This window comes from Pundamilia nyererei, unplaced genomic scaffold (assembly GCF_000239375.1).
Source record: "Pundamilia nyererei isolate P.nyererei 1_Seehausen unplaced genomic scaffold, PunNye1.0 scaffold00064, whole genome shotgun sequence".
Classification (NCBI taxonomy): domain Eukaryota; kingdom Metazoa; phylum Chordata; class Actinopteri; order Cichliformes; family Cichlidae; genus Pundamilia; species Pundamilia nyererei.
Genome location: NW_005187465.1, coordinates 1,613,999 through 1,635,499, shown reverse-complemented (window position 1 = coordinate 1,635,499; position 21,501 = coordinate 1,613,999). Strand labels below are relative to the sequence as shown.

The 21,501-nt window shown below is 39.0% G+C and overlaps 2 protein-coding genes across 5 annotated transcripts in view; both read right to left on the bottom strand.

Annotated features, from left to right (window-relative positions):
- Nucleotides 1–7,902, bottom strand: part of sptbn2 (spectrin, beta, non-erythrocytic 2) — a 46,983-nt gene extending 39,081 nt beyond the window's left edge. For 2 of the 3 annotated variants that reach the window (XM_005735488.2, XM_005735489.2), the window contains exon 1: nt 7,370–7,902. The gene's annotated coding sequence lies outside the window, so the exon portion shown is untranslated. The remainder of the gene's footprint in view (nt 1–7,369) is intronic. The other variant, XM_013911460.1, reaches the window with a different exon arrangement.
- A 12,145-nt stretch (nt 7,903–20,047) lies between these two features.
- The window catches only part of ltbp3 (latent transforming growth factor beta binding protein 3), a 38,850-nt gene continuing 37,396 nt past the window's right edge, over nt 20,048–21,501 (bottom strand). For both annotated transcript variants that reach the window (XM_005735485.1, XM_005735486.1), the window contains 4 exons: nt 21,084–21,242; nt 20,912–21,001; nt 20,654–20,782; nt 20,048–20,470 (listed from right to left, as the gene is read on the bottom strand). In XM_005735485.1, the coding sequence (XP_005735542.1) occupies nt 20,319–20,470; nt 20,654–20,782; nt 20,912–21,001; nt 21,084–21,242 (530 nt within the window). In that variant the 3' untranslated portion in view covers nt 20,048–20,318. The remainder of the gene's footprint in view (nt 20,471–20,653; nt 20,783–20,911; nt 21,002–21,083; nt 21,243–21,501) is intronic.

Sequence of the window (21,501 nt, the reverse complement as noted above, 5' to 3'; positions counted from 1 at the left end):
TTCATCTGGGTGACAGAAAATAACACATATTTAAGGTCTGCGGCAGATTTAAATCACCACGTTGGTGTTACTTATAATGGTGGTGTCACACAGCTGTTCTTTGAAGTGTTTTGAAAAGGACTAGCAAGCATTCATTTAGCAAATTGCAACCTTTGGGAAAAACGTGATCACTTTAGTCAAAAAGCAGTCTTGTTGCACTAAGATGCTGTAGTTCCTAAATGTAATTTCAGAGTACCCAGAGAAAAGCAAGAACTGATAAGCTGAACGCATACACTGAAAGGTATTCATTTAATTTTAAGACAAGTGATTATCAGCAAATGCTCCTATCCAAGTACTTAACCACTGTCCATATCAGTATTGCTTGCTAGCTCTATGATTTGAAGTGGCAGTGAGACTTTGCGCTTTCAGATTTCTGTGGGGGTGTGTAACACTTTGTGACCTTGTGAAGCACTGGCGAAACAACTGTTCTCCATCTAAAAATCAGCCCCCATAAGTGGTGCTGACAAAAGCCTTCCAGACCTCACCTTTAAGAGAGATATTTATTCATTAAAAGACTCTAGATGCAGGTTTAATAGAGTACAAGCTGTCATAATAAAAACAGCTGGAAAATGTCATGTTAAGAGTTGTGTTTTCCCTGTTTTCTACTGCATCTACTACATCAATGCTTCTGGCAATATTATAAATAATATAAAGAGAGTGCTGGTACTCGTTCAGTTTACATAGTTGGTTTTCATAGAATCTGAGATACTGTGTAAAATTTAACTGAAAACTGTGCAAGCAACACATAAGGAACGCAGGTTACTAGCATTCCTGATGCTCCTAATAACCTGGAGCATCAGGTTAAAGAACATCTGTATCACTGTGGTGCATCTTAAAAACAATCTATAAGCATTAAGTTCAGTCAAGTTCTTGACTACAGTCTGGTCGCCACATTGTACCAACCACACCCAAAAGCAAGCAAGCACACAACTAAATAGCTATGCAAATGTGAATTTAATATTTCTTAATGAATCAAAATAGCAAAACCAGCAGATCATCACAGTCAACACCTATAGTACACCCATGTGATGCTGCCTTGTTTCTTAGCGCAGGGAGCTAATTTTTATTAAGCAAACCACTGGGTATACATGACATCATAAAATGTTTCAGTGTGAATCCTCAGTGAAAGAATGGAGTACCAATGTTAGGCAAGACCAATGTTAAATGCTTTGGCACCATAAAGACAGCATAAATTTATATTACCCTCTTATTAACTGATAGTTGCTGATTTACTATAATATATTGCTTGATACAATAAAACAATGGTCATGATCTGGTCATAGAGATATTTATAAATCTGGTTTTTATAAGAGCAAAGTGCAGAGCTGCTATTGTACTGAGTCCGTGTATAACTTCAAGAGCAGAAAATGGCTGTAGCCACTTGAAAAGTGATAGAACTGGAGCATCTTTAAGTGCTACTTCATACTGGCTGCAAAAGTAAGTCAATTCCCAAAGAGCCCTAAGTTAAAACTATACAGCGTTAAAAAGAATGTTTAGATCCTGGTACAAAAAGTATTTTGTTCTCTATGGATGGCTTCATATATCTAGGCAAGGTGAATTTTATTAATCCATCTGGACCCTGGAATTTAGGTTTTCATTAACAGATATTCCAGCACAAAAAACACTGGGAACTAATCAGCCTTTTCTAGGCTTCATGTTCACTAACTAAAATCACTGAACAGGACCTTTGTAAATCGTTTGTGCTACTGATACATTTTTATGGCTTGCAGTGTGGCACAGACTGTCCAAGAGGTGTTTCCCTCAGTTTGGTGAGTGAAATGTTAGTGTTGTGAGTCAAAGCAAAGTTGTCCATTTCCAAACCTGTTAATCCACATTTAAAACTGAATTAATGCTGGAAGTCCACTGTAGAAGCACTTCAGAAGGTTCAGTATTAATGGTGCCCTCACAGATGTGCACATTACTTTTCTACATGAATACACTTCCATTACATCACCCTTGCTTCTGAACCCGCCAAAAACACATGAGGCCTAAGCTGACACTACACATTGACATAAACTTAACCATATGTGAAGATCTGTGAATAGTTCTCCAGCTGTTATGTATCTGTGCAAACTCCTGTTGGAAGTGGGGATAAAACTCCCCGGTGTCCATTTCTCCCTCCTCTTGTGTGCAGAGTAGCCACAGCTAAATTAGCAATTAGCATCCACACAGCAAAAAGATAGACAGCAGTATTAATTTGTATCATTTCACTCGGTATAATAAAAAAATTTTGGAAAAAGGGTTGGGAGATAACACTAAACTTTATGTTAAACAAAAAAGTTACAGCTTGCGAGATGCTTTTAATGATTATAAAGTCCACCCAGAAGCACTTGACAGTTATTTTGAGTATTAACTAAATTAACTTTAGTTTTAATGGTCACAGGGACGTTAAAACTGCATGCATAGAATCACCAGCCCGATCTGATTAAAACAAATAAGTTAGGCAATTCTAGTTTACAATAATGTTTTAACAACTTTTTCCCTTAGAAGTTAAAACTGTCATTATCTTGGCTCTGAGATAATTCTCTCATAGATTTAAATTTAGAACCATTTCAGTGCTACATCTTCAGCTGATAATGTCTCTGGCTCTACACACCACATTTCTTTGTTTTAAAATACTTTAAGTTGATAATCACACAGTTGTTCAGAGAAGCAGCTATATTCTAATGAACGGAAACCTCAATTTAACCTTAAAAATGTAAACTGCTTATGTGGTTTGCATATGACCCAGAATTTTTGCCTAGTAAGACCGACTCGACATTTAAAACATGGGCTAATAAAGGTCTCACCACATACAGTACCTTGTTGAAAGACAGAAAAGTGATGAGTTTCCAGGACCTTAAGAATAAGTTTGGGGTTGCAAAATCAAGACTTTTTTAGATATTTGCAACTGAGGGACTTCTTGAATAACAAGCTAAAACATCCCCAGTTACTGACTGGGAATGAAGAAATTATTTACATATTCGAGAATGCATATAGAGATGCACCCTATCAAAAAATTATTTCCAAATTATATCGTTCACTGACCAACCCAAGGGGTCATGATACAAGATATGTTAAAGCAAGATGGGAAACAGATGGTAATCTATCCCTAACAGAAGAGGATTGGGATGGGATCTGTATGCAGCAGTGGTCGGTAACAAGCTCCCCCTCGTGGAGGGAATTCAGTTGGAAGAATATAATTTGTTATTTTAATACCCCGGCTCGAAAATCCAATTATTCCCATAAGACAACATGCTGGAGGCAGTGTGGACATGCAGCAGCAAATCGGTTCCACATCTTTTGGGAATGTCCTCTTGTGGCTCCATTTTTTAAGGAAATACATAAGGTCCTGGAAACAATCTTCCAAAAGAAAATACAATTTCATTTTGCAGTATTGTACCTAGGGAACTTAGAGAGTCTTAATCTATGTAAACCGGATAAATATTTGTTCAGCGTGCTGTTGGTGGCTTCCACAAAGGCCATAACCTATTGTTGGCTTAATGAGGATACTCCTACTACAAATGAGTGGATTGACGTGATATATACTATTTTTGTCATGGAAAGAAAAACTTTTAGGCTAAAGTTGCAGGCGGACTCATTTGACGAATACTGGTCGAAATGGTTGAACTATGTACAAAATGGGAGGCCTGATTTTGTATAATCTCGTTGTATTTTCTGGTTTGTTTTGTTTTGTTTTTCCTTTTCCTCCCACTGTGGTTAAGTTGTATTGTTGTACATGTTGTATAAATAAGAAAACCAATAAAACATAACTGCTTAGAAACACAACTTGAACAGCATTAATCTATTTCTGCCAGGTATACAAACTGATACTAGTTTTTAATGACTTCCAACTTTAGAAATCATTAAAAACTAGCACATATTTTATGGTTTTTGTGGTCCCCTTGAACAGCATGTTGTACAAAATACTATATAGTATAGTATTTTTAAAACCTATTAAACATTCTTTACCAAAGATTTTATTTAATCTTTGCATCTATTCTGTCTTAAGAATCAGATGTAAAAATCATCATAATCAGCGTTCTAAATTTGTATCAAACGTAGAAAGACTGGATAAATTAACCACAATAGATAAATAGATTATATATTAGTACACTATATCATGAGATGCTCCTGTAGTTAGACCTATAAATATGAATTGTTAAGAGATGCACATTAGAAAGCAGCCATAAAAGGCTTAAATTTGGTTAGTAATATGGTTCACTGCCGCAAGATAAAAGCGTGAATAGCATGAATTGAAAAAGGCTTGTCCAAGAGGGATTTTGAGAATCAGCACTATAGGGGGCCCATATTCAAAGTCCCATTCTATTGTTGAATGCTGTTCATCAAGGCAACCAGCCAGCCAGCTAATAGCAATTTCTTATCCATCTATATCATCCTGTCTGTGTCTCCATCAAAAAAAAGCTCCACATTTTTTGGGTGTTTTTCGTATGATCTGGATTCCATGAGGTTTAATTGGTCAACAAGCACATTTTACTCCAATGAAAGGATTTTAGTGCATTAATCTATTTTGTTTTGTTATTTCTTCTTCCAGGAAACAGGATATAGCACTAAGTGAAACACTAAGCACAATGTCTAATTACACAATAATTGAGAATACTTTGACCCCAACAACACACACCTCTTTCCTGAACATAAATGCTTATTCAGCTGCCAGGAACATGGCACTTTAAAAAATATTTTTAAGCTCACACATTAAATGATATATATAGAATTGCTGGTTAGTTATATCAGTTACTTGAACTGAATCTATAACAATATGCTAATATAGTTTACGTATATATGTATGCTGATATTTTCTTCAAGTCTAGCCAATGCAGTGATTACAATGTGTATTAGCAGTCCAGAAAGAGCCTATTTATGTTAATACATCTGAAGAAAAGCCACTAACAAAGACAAGAAGACTGACCTATTCTTCATATTCATCATGTGAAAAGCAAAATCTATTTGTAGCAAGAACTGGGATCAACTCCACAAAGAAAGAGACAAGCAGAATAACTGGCTAATACTGAATAATTCAATTAGTGGCTCCATATTCATTTTGTTTACAATATAATGGTAGGTATGATCCAATTCTTAAACGTTAGGTCAATGCATGTGTTTACTTTTACAGCTTTCAATGGGTGACAGCAATATCTTCGCTTGTTTTGTTATTGTTGTCATTCATCTCTGTTACATACCACGAAAAAGTGACGAAAATAATTTTTTTTAGTCTTATTGTGATTGTGATGTGACAAAATTGTCAGCCACTGCCATCTGTAAATGTGTTTCATTTTTTTTATAAGTGGCTAGTATTGACTGACAACAGCATAAAGCCAATATATCAGTACTTCCCTATTATTTAGGTATGCAGGATTGGTCCTGTTTAGTTTTCAAGCAACAACAACATTTCTGTTCATCAATAGCCATAAATAACAGAAAGTGCAGAGATGTATGTTAAGTAAAGTAGCACAGACTCATTGCCTCAGCTACATACAGGCCAGTCATGTTTATGTGCCTAGTGTCACCCTTAAGGCTTATTTCAAGCCATAAAAAAACCTTAGTATGGCTATTTAGAGACAATAGTTGTACAAGCCTTAATACCAGGGATAGAAAATATATGAAGTAGAACAGTAGAAATGGTAGAACGGCACAAAATCCAGCACTGTTTCATAACACACTGCTGAATGTGAAACATACACTCACTACCAAATCATCTCTGCCATAAATTTGCTTTTTACAAAGCTTTAACATATTCAGAGTTGTCACAGTAAAAATCATGATTACGTTTATTATTGAGGTCATAGTGGGTTTTAATGATGTACTGGACTACCCTGCACTGGAAACTGTCCCTAAATTTTTTGTGATGAATATGAACTGAGGACATGCAGAATGATTTCAGGACTAGCTGACAGGAAGGGTCTTTACCAATAAAAACAACTCAAATCCTACATGAAATTAAAATTACATTTTAGAATACATTTTACTTATTTTGTGTTGACTTTATAGACATAAATTCAAAAACAACAACAAAAAAAATCATACAATTATATCAAACATTAACATCCGAACCAGTTTTCAGGCCTATGATACAGGAAAGGGGGAGGAAAGGCAATGGAAATATCACAGAATTAATCTGCTTTCTAACCTACCGGTACTCTGTAAAGCTAGAGAATCAGTCACTGAATATAAACTGAGCCACAAACCAGAGCTGTACTGTGCTGAGGACAACTGGATGACTGTCTTCTAATGAAGAGATCCTCACTTTGGTTTCAAACCATTTCCTTGCAGACTCTTGTAGCCCTAACAGCAGTTAAGTGACATCAACAAACTCCTTAGCTACTGTGTGGTTTACAACACCTAAACATTTTAGCCCTGCATTACTAATTTGTGCTTTAAGGTTTAAAAAAAGAAATAAATACATACATAAAATCAACAAAAACACCCCATCATGGGTGTTACCCAGTACCAGCATTAGACAAAAACATCAAATTGCAAATTCCTCATCAAGAATACTGATTACAATAAACCATAAACCAATAAACCAACCATGTGAGGTTTTTTGTTTTCCAACCATTTTCAGTGCAGACGTTTCTGGGCCAATGAAACATGGATCTACACGTGGTGGCCAGTAAATGCCAGCTCCGTGCTATCTGCTAGTTAAAAAGTGAGGCGCTTGATGTCCATATAGCAAACTTGCACATTTCAAAACAACGTGTTAACTGGCTTTTGATTGCAATCATCTCTTCCCTAGTGAGCCCTCATTTTTACTTTTACCTGATGCATCCCAAGCTATGACTCACAGCCTAGGCCAGGCACGCAGAATAAATCTCAAATGTCATATGATAACATAACATAACCACGAAGCCCACAGCTTTACAAGATGCCAGCACTGTAGCATATCATGGTATGGTACGTAAAAAACATAGCCAGCGGCAAGGCTTGGTTGGTGTAGAAGCAGATGCTGAATCAAAGATCCACAGGCAGGCTGGCTGACTGGCTGTGCACAACACGCAGATAAAATGTGGCTGCATTTGACATCGATTCAAACAAAGGCAAGAAGAGGCAGACGTACACAGAGATGTTCCCAACGACTAACACAACGCGCTGCAGTTGGACACTTCCCAACCAGGCAGCTAACATAACAGAAATGTATGCAGGCTTATCTCCAGTCACAGAAATGTAAAACAGAAAACGTTGTCTTTTGGCATGAAAAGCTAATAGCAGTGGCAAGCTAACAGCAAGTCACCTGAATATCAGACTCCCCCCTCATTAGCTTTGTTACGAGTGGCTAGCCTGCTGGTGGCGGAAAATAAAGAGACAAAAAAAAACCAACAACACACACACTTACCCCTTATTTTCTCTTCTGTTTAAGAGGCCCTCGATGTTTTCTTTTTTGTCCTATCGCGTCGTTATATGCGAAATTTAACCAAACATGTGAAAAATCTTCCTTTGCTCTCGGACGCGTCCGGCTACGCTAAATTAGAATATTAACGGTTTAACAAAAATCCCAGGTGACACTGGTAACGTCTTCCCTTTAAATCCGCATCCTCGAAAAACCTCTTTCCCTCCGCGCTGCTAGCGGTGCAGCGCGTTACGAAACCAAGCCAGGTTCTCTCTTTATTTAGCTTTCACACAGCAAAACGGTCTGCTGGGGGGGAAAAACATATACAGGCTGAGAGGACCCCGTTTTGAGGCAGGTATGAGACGGATATCCGCAGCAGCTTCTTCTCTCCCCCCCCCCGGCAGCCGAGCATCCGAAGGACCGTCCGTACCTCACTGACTCCAGCTCCCTGTGCTAACGTTCAACAGGGAGAAGAAAGAAAGAAAAAGTAGATGTGGTGGTGGTAGCTAGGGATGTGCGTGGGAGGGGGTTAGGTGGCGGGTGAGTGGGAGGGTGTGTAGGTTGGGTTCTGACCCTTCACAGTCGCGCAGTATTCTCACAGTATCAGTATTCTCAACAATAGCAGGAAGATAATGCTCTGTCCTTGTGTCTGGTGCTGTCCCTGGTGCTAAAACTGAAAGCTTTCACTTTCATATACCGGTACCGTGGTTTTAATTAGACTCTGTCTATCTACAGTGCTGTGCAAGTGTCAAACCAGCCCCCCATTTCTTTATATTATGCTTGTAAAATTGTAAATTGGAGCATTTCATTGAAACGTGCAATAATTCTTACTAACCTGAAACATAGTTTTAATTCTTCAACAGCGTTTTTTAGGCTTCTTTGACTTCCCAGTGCTCTTCTTTGGATGCTGGCTGCTTTTGTTGGTCACTCTGTCACGATGATCCCACACTGCTTTGGTACTGAGATCTGGGGAGGCCAATCCATGACTTATAGTGAGCCATGAAGCTTCTATGTAGGTATGCTTTTTTGAAGGGGGGGGGGGGTAGTTTATCTTTATTAACCCCAAGTTGCTCTCTGATGGGAGTGAATGTTAGATGTTAATGTTAGGAAGCACATAAGCATAGAAAGCGGCTTAAATGGATGGGTGAATGATGCTAGTTGTATAAAATGCATACTTTATACAACTTTATACAACATACTTCTCATTATGATCCTTATATAGAACTTTTCTAATAACTTTTTTATAAAAAAAAACAGTTCATTAACCATTTACTGTGCTGGCAGTGTGTCTGAGGTGTCATTGTCATGCTGAAATATCCCAGTCAAATGTTCTCCAATTGACCTGACACTATTTGCTTTATCAGTTCTGACCGGATCCCCACCACGAGCTGAAATGCAGTCCCAAACATAACAGAGCCTCCACTGTGCTTTATGGCTTTATGGCTGTAGATACTCACTGTTGTACCTCTCTCCTGTCCTTCTCCATGCATACCAATAGCAGTTTGAAGTAAAAATGTCAAATTTCATCACTCATTCATCACTGCACAAGACCAGCTGTCACTGATTTTCAGTCCGGCTCTTGTGAAATTTGATACACATCAGCATTTTCTCTGTTTCTCTTCCTTAAGAATGGCCTTTTGACAGCCACCCTTCCTCTGAGACTGTTTCTGATGAGGTTTTGGTGATCAATAAATGGATCAATTGAAGGGCCAGATGCATCACTCGGGTCCTACGTTGGATCTTTGCTGGATATTTTCCTGTTTCTTAAGGACATGACTTTCAAATGCTGTTTATCTGCTGTAGATAGTTTTTTAGGCCTGCTCTGTGTCAAAGCCAGAGCATATGAACTGAACAGGCAACCAACTTTGACAAGAGGGCATCTGGTTCATGTCACTTTGCTATTCCATTAAAAAAAAGTCGTTGCACTCACATACACTTTGTCTAGAATTTATAAGCAAATATGTACAGCAGTATCTGTTACATTTACATTTTAAAGGGTATTACAAGACTCGGTTCTCTGTGATTACTATATCTATACATTGTGTCAGTCTACACAATAAATGTAAGAATAAACGAGCCACTTTAAAACTGGTATGCATAATAACAACCATAGACTCATAGAAACAGGAATCCACAGTTATAAAAGTGTAAAAAATATCTGTCTTAGATTGCAGAATCAAATTAGGAGACAAGCAGGAGACACGTTTTCTCTAGGCGCAGAAGTGGATCAATAAATCACTCATGCACAGACACTAGGACAGCTGACTGAGAGCACAGACTATCTTCAGCGCATTTCCATTTGTTTAGCAATTTTCAAGGGAGTTACTTGTTTTAAAACTAGCTGCGTAAGCTGATGAAGGCCCCTTTTTTAGTTTCAAAGACGCATGAGGGGTACTTCCCAAGGTTCAACCTGCACAGGTCCATCCGCACAGTGTCCTTCATTCTGGTTAACATGATTGATGCAGAAGCACTAAACTACCAGTAACTGGATAAATGAATTGATTTCTCGCTGCAATAATTTATCAGCACTGTGAGTGTTTAATTTTTTATCACCACTCTGTAGGAATTAATGTAACTTATAGTTGAAGTATGTTAGCAGAATTCAGCTGAGGGAGCACTGTGACCTTTATGGATGGACCTCCATCCAGTGTTTGTCCATAATGCCAAGTACATATCCTTAAACCAAAGCAAGTAATATTTTTTCCTATTAAATTCAAGACAAGAAAGTTGTTTCTACTGTTGTACAGTTGTAAAATATGGTTAAATGCTTGGAGTATTAAATGTATAACTGGACCTTAAAGCTTCAGATTCTCAAACTAGGCTCCTTCTCTTTCTTTGTCAGGATTTCTTAGGATTAGGGTTTTGTTCCATATTAATGCACTATACTGCAAGAATACATTTTACACTTTTTGAAATGAAAGACCTATCCTCAACACCACATTCTTGATCTTTATTTTTATACATATTTATTTTTTCTTTTCAGATTTTACTCCAGATTTTACTTAAGTTCAGAGGGTTATCTTTGAGGAACTGCAGTTCTACTAAATAATTCCTGAGACACTATGCAGCACCTGGCTGGTGTGCAACATAAAGCAGGTCATTGAGATCTGGGTTATTCATAAAGCCCCGGAAGATGGTCATGAAAGAGTGTCTCAGCACCATGGGTAAGTGTTTTCCTGTGTGCTTTTTCTCTGCTGCACTACAGTGTGTGCAGTGTCTTAATGGTTACAGCAGTTAGAAAAGATGAACACTCTAGGGAGCCATTCATTCATGTTGGTTCACTGTTGACAGGAACTGAGGAAGGCACCCAAACTGACACCTAAATCAGTTTTGAGTCTTGGTCCAGCCAATCAACGGGTGTAGCGCAACCAAAAAAGTGGCGGTGGTGAGGGGTTTATGGGATGATGGGTCTCTTATCTTAGGGAGGGCTCAGCAATTTGAAGAAAAAAAAAAAAGCATGCTACTCATTAAAGGCAGTTAGTGGTAATGAAAAAGCTCTGCTGTGTTGTTAGAGTGGTTTGAACACTTTGCATTTTTGCTATGGATGTATTATTGGAGTTTTCCAAACGAGCAGCCTCTTTACAGCTGCAGCTAGAAAGGTTGTTTTTGATTTGCAACATCTTTAACTATATTTAATGCAAAAAAAAGTGTGAAAGGAAAATTGGGAAAAGTTGTTGATTTGAAATTTGAAAGAAGAATGGGGATATAAACCATATGGATAATAGATTTGCCTGTTTAATGAGGTGGCAGTGGGAAACCATAAAACAGTTGAAATGTGTTCAGTAAATATTCAAGTAGAATTTGATTGGCTTAAAGTAATTATTTTGTGAATTTGGAACATTATGATGTAAGTTTACAGAGGTTTGAGCTTTAACAGTCAGATTTATAACAGAAAACTTATTGTTAACCACACAAATGAGACCATGTCACATCTGGAATGTAATGTAGGGTAACCTTGAGTAAACTGCTCCCTTCTTAGGATGACCGAATAACACAGATAAATGCAAAGAGTTACCAAATATTTACCTATTAATTAAAAGCTGTGAACAGGTTGGATATAAAACTGCTAAGCTGATAATGCTGTATATACAAGCTCATCATTGACACCTATCAGGGCACGTTTCTCTTTATCTCTAAAAAATTTTTGGCTTGAAAGAATGTGACTTGTAACTACACAATGATCTTAATGAGGCCTTAAGACACTAGAGTTAAGGTGGATTTAAGTGTGTAAAGGAAACCACGAGTCTTTGACCAGATGCTACACAGCAGTGTTTAAGAATAAAAGAAAGCCCCGGGTCTTCAAAAATCACTCAACTGAGCTGCATGCTTGTGCATCGGGAACGATAGCTCTCTTTCTCTCTCTCTCTCACACACATGCACAGAACCTGTTTACGCCCTCAGTCCTAGTCACCCACCTCTGTTTAAAGACCCACACCCAAGCAGACAGCTCAGCCACAATCCACCATGACAAAGGAAAAGAGCTGAGCGTGGGATATAAGGCTGCCACTGGCTGCCAGAGTGTGTCCAGCACAGTGATTTCTGCAGATTGCAGCAGTTTGAGATAAACCCCCTTCTGTCTGCTCACTATAGATGGGACCTGGGTGGGTGGGGTCATCATTGGTGCGTGCAGTGAGCGGGGTGGTGCTGGAGGGTGGTGTCTGATAAAGTCTGTGTATACACCACCACCCCCATCCCCCACTCCCCATCCAACCTCAAAACAGTCTGTGTGTTTGATTAACACTACCCTCATTAAAGCTCTATGCGCTGCAGCCTTTATAAGCTGAAGAAACAAGACTGAGCATTTATTCCAGATAGATCATGTCAAACAGATCACAGATATGATATGTACTGCATAGTGTCCATTTTGCAAATTAATTCAACAGCCTCCCAATTAACTGAAAATATAAATTGTAAGAAAAAGGTATATTTGCAGGTACTAATGCAAAATAAGCCTGCAATTCCTGCCCTACAGGTGCCTTCCTTTTATGTCCTACACAACATGAAACATGGAGTGGAGTTGGGTTGCAAAGAGGCTTGCAGACATGGAGCAATTGTAGGTAAGTTAAAGCAAAAAGTAAAAGTAAATGTATCTCATGAGATTCAACTGCTGGTAGAATGATGAGCTGGGACGCTTGAGCAGTGGCCTGCCTACGCTAATGCTATTGTCAGTTTATTTATATTAAATCTTGAAAGTTTATCTATTGATAAACCTAAAAAAAAAAGTATTTTTGCTGTTTTTAATCAGCGCTAGTTTCTGCCTGTATGTAAAATAGGAGGAAAAGAGGAAGACCACAGTGAAGACTCATCAATATAGTGAAGGTCATGCCGAGGGTTGGTGTGATGATGCTAGTGACAGGGTGACATGGAGGCAGGTGATTCGCTGTGCCAACCCATAAAAGGAGTAGCCAAAAGAAGGAGTAATAGCTGCCTTTATGTGTGACCAGTGTTGAACGTATATACAGTAGATAGAGCGTATAAATCAACCAGCGTTTATCCACAACAGTGCAAACAGATTCTCCAGACAGGTAACAACATATTTCAACCTAGATCATCTTTCCCTTTTTATTCCCTCTTTGCATTAATCAACCTCTAGACTTTGAGCATATTGACGAGTAAACCACCCTAAATAGCCTCACATACTGACATAATTATCCTGAAAAATCTGGTGAGACTTTATGACTCAGTCTTTATGAGTTTTCCCAGTAAATGTTAAAGAAAAAAAATGCAGATCATCTTGCTCTGTAATTGCGAAGTGGCAGATGTGAAATTTGCTTGTCATTTCCAAGCATCACCATATGCTAATATAATGTCTCTCCGTCTCCAAAGTCAACCAAAACTGTATTAGACCAACAAAGAGGAAAGTTTAGTAGCTGCAGTCTACAGCCAGCGACACCCAGTGGGTTATACTCCGGTCAGCATGACCCACTAACAGATATTTTTATCTCCAGCACAACTTTTTGAGTTTTCTCCGGAGAACACCTATGCTATTTCTGGTTCGGTTCTTGCTCATCTGTCTTTGCTGTCCCTTTTCTTATCTCTGTTTCTCCCCAAACTAGTTGCTGGAGGTCACCCTGCTGTTCCAGTTTAAAATTATATAATAATTAGACAGAATGAAACCAGGACACCAAGGAACTGTGGTGCCACTATGGTGCAACGTGACTCACAGACCGCACAGAAATTGGGATTGACTACAGGTCTGGACAAATAGGAAGCAAAGCTGAGTGGGGGAGTTGTGACAGTTTTTTGTGGTTTGCAAATCACAAGATGAGCTGTTTTACAGGCAGTTGATGTTTATGAATCCCATGATAATACTGTGGATCCACTCACATTCTTTAGCGTTTCATATAATTTGTGTTTTTAGGAGGTCACAGCGGGCATGGGAGTCTACACATGAGTCAAGGCAAGTCATGATAACTGTGTACTTTTTGCAACCACTGTGTTTATCAGACCAAATCCTTTTGCCAGACAAGCAGACTGAAATAAATCACAAACTGAAATCGTTAGTAACATTCAAGTTGATGTTTAATTTGTGAATAAAGCACACACAGCATGTTTCCCCCACAAAAATCAAATTAACAAGTATGCAGGAGCAGCTAGACTGAAGATTACTGAAAAAAACATTCAGGGCTGTACATGTACTAGCAGCTCCCTCTAGTGTGGGTTTTATTTGAGTTTATGTTTTATTTTTGCAGGGAAGGGATAGTCAGAAGTAAACTCTTTGTAAATGCAAACATTTTAGGAATTAATTTTTGATCATAAATCAAAAAAAAAAGTCAAATGTCAAAGTAATAATGCAATGCAATGTCAAAGTTCAGATTTGCATCATTTATTTTATTGAAAAATAATTAACTTCAGTGACTAAATGAAATGAATAAGTGTGGTCTTCAGTGCATATAGTATTCAAAGGTAGAGAAGTAGGATAGTCAGGGAGATGAAGAAAATAGTGGCAAAGGAAAAGGAGAACTTGGACAGATGGAGGGAATGGGGAAGGTGGGGAACAGCTGTTGCTCTAAATTGCGCCACTAGATGGCACTGCTCCTTTTAAGGTACCGCTGTGAGTGCAAAGAACGGTAGATTGCATTGACGCCTAGTTTATGAGCACTGGTGTTTGCAGGGAATATAGGCTCATTATCTTGAGATAATATCCTTTCAAACTGTGTGTTTTTTACTAATAAGTATTCAAACGCGTTGAATTTGGGAAATACTTGGGGTTCTGTCCTTGAGTGTAACCGTGTTTGGGTGGATGTTAATAGAAGTGTGGAAAGCTGAGCATCGGTTGTGAAAGAGGCCACCCTGACCATTTGTCCCTTGTGTAATCCCTTTTCTTGATCTTCTGCATTGCTGCACTGTTGAGATACTTTTTTTTGCATCCTGACTTAGAATTAAGCCTCACGCAGACACTTCACTTTGTCAGACAGAGACGATGGTGACGACCAGGATTTGGGGGAAACTACAGAAAGGGACTCTGTCACTGAGCTTCAGGCCAAAGGATCAAAATGGGTAATACCTGTTTTGAATTGTGGAGCTAGCAAGTCATATGTTTATTTGCCATGGGTGCACCACATCCAAGAGCAATGGATGGACGTTGACGAGTTTATTGATCAAGTACCAAAGCCTCTCAAAACTAGAAACCTAGGCAAAGATGACCAGGTTGACTTCATCCTGTCCCCCCTCAGGGGTTCCACACTTGAAGACATCTGTTTATGCACTAAGGGAGAAATATTGAGTTTTCTCAGAGAAGCCCAGTATAGCACAGCTGTTGGGTACCTTTCATAGTCATCCCCAGCTGGAAGGTGAAGATTTCTTTGAATACTTGCACACACTGACCCAGATTTTCCACTCATCCCTTAAACAGAAGCCTGACACAGTATCTGATGCAAAGATGGCAGCAAGAGAACAGTTTTTGTGGAGGGAATAAGAAGTTCTGCACAGTGAAGGGAGCTTCACAAGATGGTGAGAGACAAGACAGAGTGAATGCTTTTTTATGTATTTCAGTGAGCTGTTGCTTGGTCTCTAGAAGACAACAGTCTTCTAGTGCCTAGTGGCACTAGAGGTGCTAAGAGCATGACATCACTGGGTGAAAATGTAGTCGAAGGAAGTCCGTCTATGTATGGAAATCAAGAAAAGCCATCTGCTACCTTAGATAAAATTGTTGAGGTGGTATGAATGTGGTAAGGAAGAGTGTTACGCTCAGACAAAGATCTTGGTGTTTGCAGTGGTCTGGCGACTTTGGAAAGACTCATGCATGTCGCTGTAAATGCCTTTTAGTCTTTTCATGCTTGTATACTAAAACAACATATTAGTCCACTCATCAACTTTTGAATACCATTTGGCATGTCTTCAGACAGTGTTGCAAAGATTCAGGGACACCGGGTTAAAGTTTAAGGCTGTCAAAATGTTACCTCCCCTGATCTAGTATACACTTTAGAATCAGATCTCAGCTGAGTGAGGAGCTAAGCATGGACCCAGCCAAGATAGCCGCTGTGAAGCAGTGGCCAGTACACACCACAGTAGAAGACTGGGGTGATTCTTTGGACTTTATGTCAAAAAAGTTATTACAGGAGGGTTTTTGTAGCTTGCAGGCACTACATGAATACATTAATGTGAGTGTTCGGGAAAATACCCAGCTAAATGTAAAAAAACCAGTTTGAAAGTTTGAGGACACCAAGAGTTTTTTTGAATAGCTGAAAGAGAGGAGGCTTACGAGTGCTTCTCTCCTCGCTTTTGCTGATTTCTCGCTCTCATTTATATTTGAGATGGATGCCAACAGCTTAAGACTGGGAGCAGTTCTTTGCCAGGTGCAGGGTAGCAGAAAACATGTCATAGCATATGCCAGTAGGAGACTGAAGAGTGCAGAAAGAAATAACAGAAATTACAGCAACATGAAGTGAGAGCTGCTCGCTCTCAAATGGGCTGTCTGGGAAATGTAAGAAATATCTCCTGGGCTGCAAATTCACTGTACAAACAGAAAACCACCCTCTGCTCCACCTTTTGGGAGATGAAGAGGAGTTTGATGGCTGTATATCCATTTGTAACTTAATCAACTGAGCAACAGCTTTAGTGCCAGAGATAGTAAGCGTAAGGCTTAAAGTGTTGTCAGGTCAGGCAAACTCATGTCATGGCAACTGAGCAAGATAGTCACCTTAGAGACTCCCAGGGCAATACATCCACTCTGGCAGGTTATGCTAAGTAAGAGCTGCAACAGTTCAGGCAGTTTTGAGCCCAAAAGAAAAAGCTTACCCATCACCAGAGAAAAGGTTTGGCTAAACCTTTGACTTCTCTGCTCTGACAGTGGCCCCAAGTCAGGAAAACTGAAGGATTGCTGTATTAAGTAATCAATGATGGGCATTTAAGAGAGTATTGTTTTGTTTACAGGAAGCTGTTCTGGAGAGTGTACAACAGGGACTGGAGTGCACGCAGAATCTGTTAAGACAGACTTGAGTTGGTATGATGTATGTATGATGATGTGGATAAATGGGTCTAACAGTTACAGAGGTGTGTGCCCAGTAAGTTGCTGCAGCCCAAAAGACGTGCTCTCATGAACCCTTTTCTAGCCACTAGACCTGTTGATTTGAAGTTCACGCTGACTTTCACATGACCAAATACTGGTACAACTGCCAAAGTCCTTCTCTGAGAGTGGTTTATTAAGTGGTACTGTGTGCCCGAGAGCATTCAGTTCAAAACAGAAATTTTGAAAATGGGGTATTTCAGGAGCTGCACAGGTTATATGAGGTCAAGAAAACATTGAATCATCGTCAAGGTAACACACAGTGTGAACTTTTTAACAGGACGCCTCACGGCCTATCACGACACAGCTTTCTACTGGAGAAGAAACACTGTCGGCCTGAGTATTTTCAAGAACTATTAAATGTGCACAATGGAACTTCATCAGAGTCATTCCCACTGCTGGAGGTGGTGTCTGACAGTTCGCTGGAGGGCCTGAATCAGTTATTGGTGATCTGGTCATTGTCATCATTATCATCCTCTTTTGGCCACTTCCAGGTACCAGGCTAGAGAGCACTAACATCATCCTCAGAATCATTTTCAGTGTCACGTTCAGCTTCAGATTAATTCCAAATTGGCTTCTCACCATTACTACCCTGTTCATCGGCCTCTTCCGCAGTATTTTCATGATTGTCCTCAATAATTATGTTGGAAATGGCATTGTGCTGTAGTTGTTCAGGAAAAAGAGAGTTCAAAATACAGACCATTTCCTCATGTAACAGGTCACACATTATACCAACCCACAGCCAGCTGACCAATAGACAAATTTTGTCAATTTCTGCATATCGTTTCACTAAAAGTAATGCCTGGAATATCCTACCCCTATAAAAACAAATAGATAACTATTTTACTGTTTTAATGCTCAGATAGTGGGAAAACACTTTGTGAAATCTGTGCAAATCTCTGTCAAATCCAGTTGTATCTGAGAGCTAAATCAGTTTAGCTTTCACATTTCAGCAGCAAATTTCCCTTAGTGGTGCCCCTGGCAATAATGTCCACAACACTGAAGGAATTATAGTGACACAAAGAGACCACAAGATGGTGCCATTATTTAAGTAGCTGATAACATTTGTGGGCTTTTAAGTTTAGGATATCATTTTCACCACTAGTTTAGCCCTAGTTTAAACTGATTGTGTTTGAAACTTGAGATTAAGATTTAGATCAAAAATTAACTTGTAGAAAATGATTATGGACAAGACTTTCAAGCTTTGATATCCAACATCTGTAGGACCTCATTTGCAGCACTTAGAGGAATGGCTACATTTGTCCTGTGTTACTACTTTAAACTTTTTTATTGAATATAACAAAATCTACCTATAAACACTTCCTGATGCTGCAGAATGTTTAAGCCTACAGTATTTAAAATCTCACCACTAAATATGAGAGGATTGCAGATTGCAATCAACTGAGTTCTGCTGTCTTACTTACCAGTTGAACTGCATAATTACGTTCGTAATCCAAGCTATGGTAGCCACCGTAGGACAAACACTGGCCACCATTCATCTGTATTTACTCTGGAGGACACTGTAAAACTTTGTGAAAGGTGCAGGATACAAGTCGAGGGGCTAGTGAAGCTCACTTCTGCCTCATAGCGATACTGAGGTGAGTTGTTGAGGATATCCTGAACTTGTCATTAAGCGCTGCTGTTTCTGCTACAGTTAAGTGCTGTTAGCCTCTGTTAGCTGCTATTAGCGCCTGGTAGCTACTGGTATCTGTTGTTAGTAAACTGCCGGACATTGTTGAACTCACACACTTATTGAAAGACTTATTGAAAAACAACAATTTTAGGTTATAACCAGCTTTTGTTGTAGTTAAAATGGCTTGCTAATGAAATTATCAAAATATTTTGTTAAATATAATTCGGAACATTTGTTCCAATTCCAAGGAGTTACTTCTCCGTCGTACTTATTTTGTGTGAGGATACAATAAAAATCTTGCTCGTGCTATTGAAAATGGTATTGAGTATTAAGCATTTTCCTGGTTTACAAGTCTGAAATTCTAGTATCGGGAAAACCCCAGTTAGATCCCTGACTTTAGCTCACTTGAGGTGAGGAGGAAGAAGATTGGCAGGTTTGTACACACATATAAAAATGCATTTAGATTGAACTGTATTCAAGTTGGTGGGGCAGCATGATGGCTTACACAAGCCCACTCCTATGTTTTTTTTATGAATTATTTCTAAGCTCATGAGAATAAGCAGATGTAATTACACACTAATTAAGGTGCATTTATGAGTACAACATTCTATTTTTCTTTTTAAATAAACTCAAGAATGATCTGACTGTACCTTTAAAATGTGAAATCAGTACTGTGTGTGGAGGGAAAAAAAGCACATGAACATAAATCTAATGGAAGATCTTGGGAGACTCTGCCATGCACTGGGTTTATTTGCTTTCTAGGCGTGCTTGAAAGGCAACACTGAATCATCCACAGTCTGATCCGGCATATTTCTGAACATGACTGTGGGAGAACTTTGTGCCTCCCTGCCTGAATGTGTCTGTCTGAACTTAAAGCATTGCTATTTTCCACATATCTTCATATGTGTGGAAAAAAACATATTTCCCTCAAACAGAAGAAAAACAAATGCATGAAAGGTTGTCATTTTTTTTAATCAAATTCTTCTTATCACAACAGCATCTTTGGCTTTCTAAATACTTTAATGCAGTGTTTAATGGCAATAGGTGTTAAACTTGCTTGATTTCTTTTTCAGAATAAGCTATATTTCGCGAATATTTCCACTATATTTATTGCTAAGTGCGTGAAATGTTTTTATCAAGCTTAAGTCCACTTAGGTGCACATGTCAAATTATACAAAAACCTCAGGTTTCTCATATTTTACATAAACAAATAAAGAAGGGGAGGACAGGGACCAATCCACGAAACAAACTGTCAAAAAAAAAACAATGTCAACAACGTGTGGCAAGGAAATAAAATCCAGATGACTAAAACATGAAAGAATGTGGATGCAACTGGGAATGTAAATGGGAATACCACAAGGCATTCCTACAATATACAACTACTGAATAGGTTAAAGACAATTATAATACCATAGAAATGTCTGAAACTCATTTCCTCATTGTTTGAATCAAAAATTCAAAAGAACTGGGAGGTCACAAAATGCACAATTTAAACTACAAAAACAGTTCAAAATAAAAAAATAATTACAAAATACTTTTAGCGCACAAATAAACAAACATATTCCTTGTCTGTGTTGCAAATCTTTTAAAATGTGGACTGGCCAATGAAAAAGGGGCTGACAATGATATGTTTTGTACATTTTATATTGTTATGACGTGGCTCCCGATGACAACATGTTTGTATGTTTACTGCGTTCACACAGTCCCATGTATGTACCATGAGAGAGGAGTGTAAGAGCTGCACGTGCTGGTTTGTTTGTGCACGCCGCGTAGATGGGGAGAGACGTAGCGGCACGCAGAGCAACGCACAAAGGTTACCGAGTTCTGCGACGGATGCACACGTTTGGCCTACGCGTGTGCACAAAGCCTTGCTTGCACAAGCACTTGTACGAGCCAGAAGTGTTCACACAGCGAGCGTTCTTGCATGGACTAACACGGACATCTGGTTCTGCACACTCGTCAATGTCTGGAACAAAGAAAAACAAGTATTCATTAGTGACAATGAGCCATAAAACAGAAATCCAAACATTACTTGACAGAACAAAGTTATAATCTGCACATTGGCTGCTGTACATAAACTAATAAGAGAATCTAGGACTCTAAAAGAATATGTGTATTTGCATTTTTGTAGTGTATATGTAGGACAGACCTATACAGCGAGCACGCGAGTAGTCTAGCCTAAAGCCTGGGTTACATTCACACATGGTGCCCAGGTAGGAACGGACACAGCGGCCATGTCCGCAGCTGCATTCGTCGGAATCTTCTTCTGAACTGTCACCTTTTCACAAAACGAACCAGGGGAAAAGAGAAAATAGGGGCAGAAAGAGGTAAATAAATAAGCCTTGTCTGAGGGCAGGAATGTTTCAGCTATCACTGATTTTTAACAAAAACTGTCATTGAGTGTTACCCGGGTTGTAGTTGGGAAAAGCTGCCTGCAAATCCTGTTCCCCGTCTGACTCCGTCTCAAGATGCATCCCACACAGATGGCTGAACATTGCTGGGTAAAACAGATAAAATTCTTGTTAATTCAATAAATGGATTAGGTCCTAAAGAGGTCTGGTAAATTTTCAGTAGCTCACCTGAGTTTCTGGGAGGGCAGCTGTTACACTCGGGCCCCCAGCCACGACCGAAGTGACAGCAGCACTCTGAATACGTCACCACCCGGTTCTGCGGCTCGCTGCAGATCCAGCCCTCCTCAATTCGCGTGAAGCACACATCCTTGTGAGCTGCAGTCCGATCTAGAGATGGAAAAAAGGATAAAAAACAAGTCATGAAATTTTAACTGATCTCAGTGTTCAAGTGTATTTAATAAGAGAAGGTAAAGAATACTAATCTTAATATACAATATTTGAAAAAAGTCAGATTGGTTCACATTGCAAATTACACCTAAAAACAGTAAATGTACATTTTTATTTGTACTACAAAGTAAGCACACAAATACTATTTTTTTACAAGCTTGTAATATCTGGGAGTAACAAGCATCAGGCGCCCATTCAG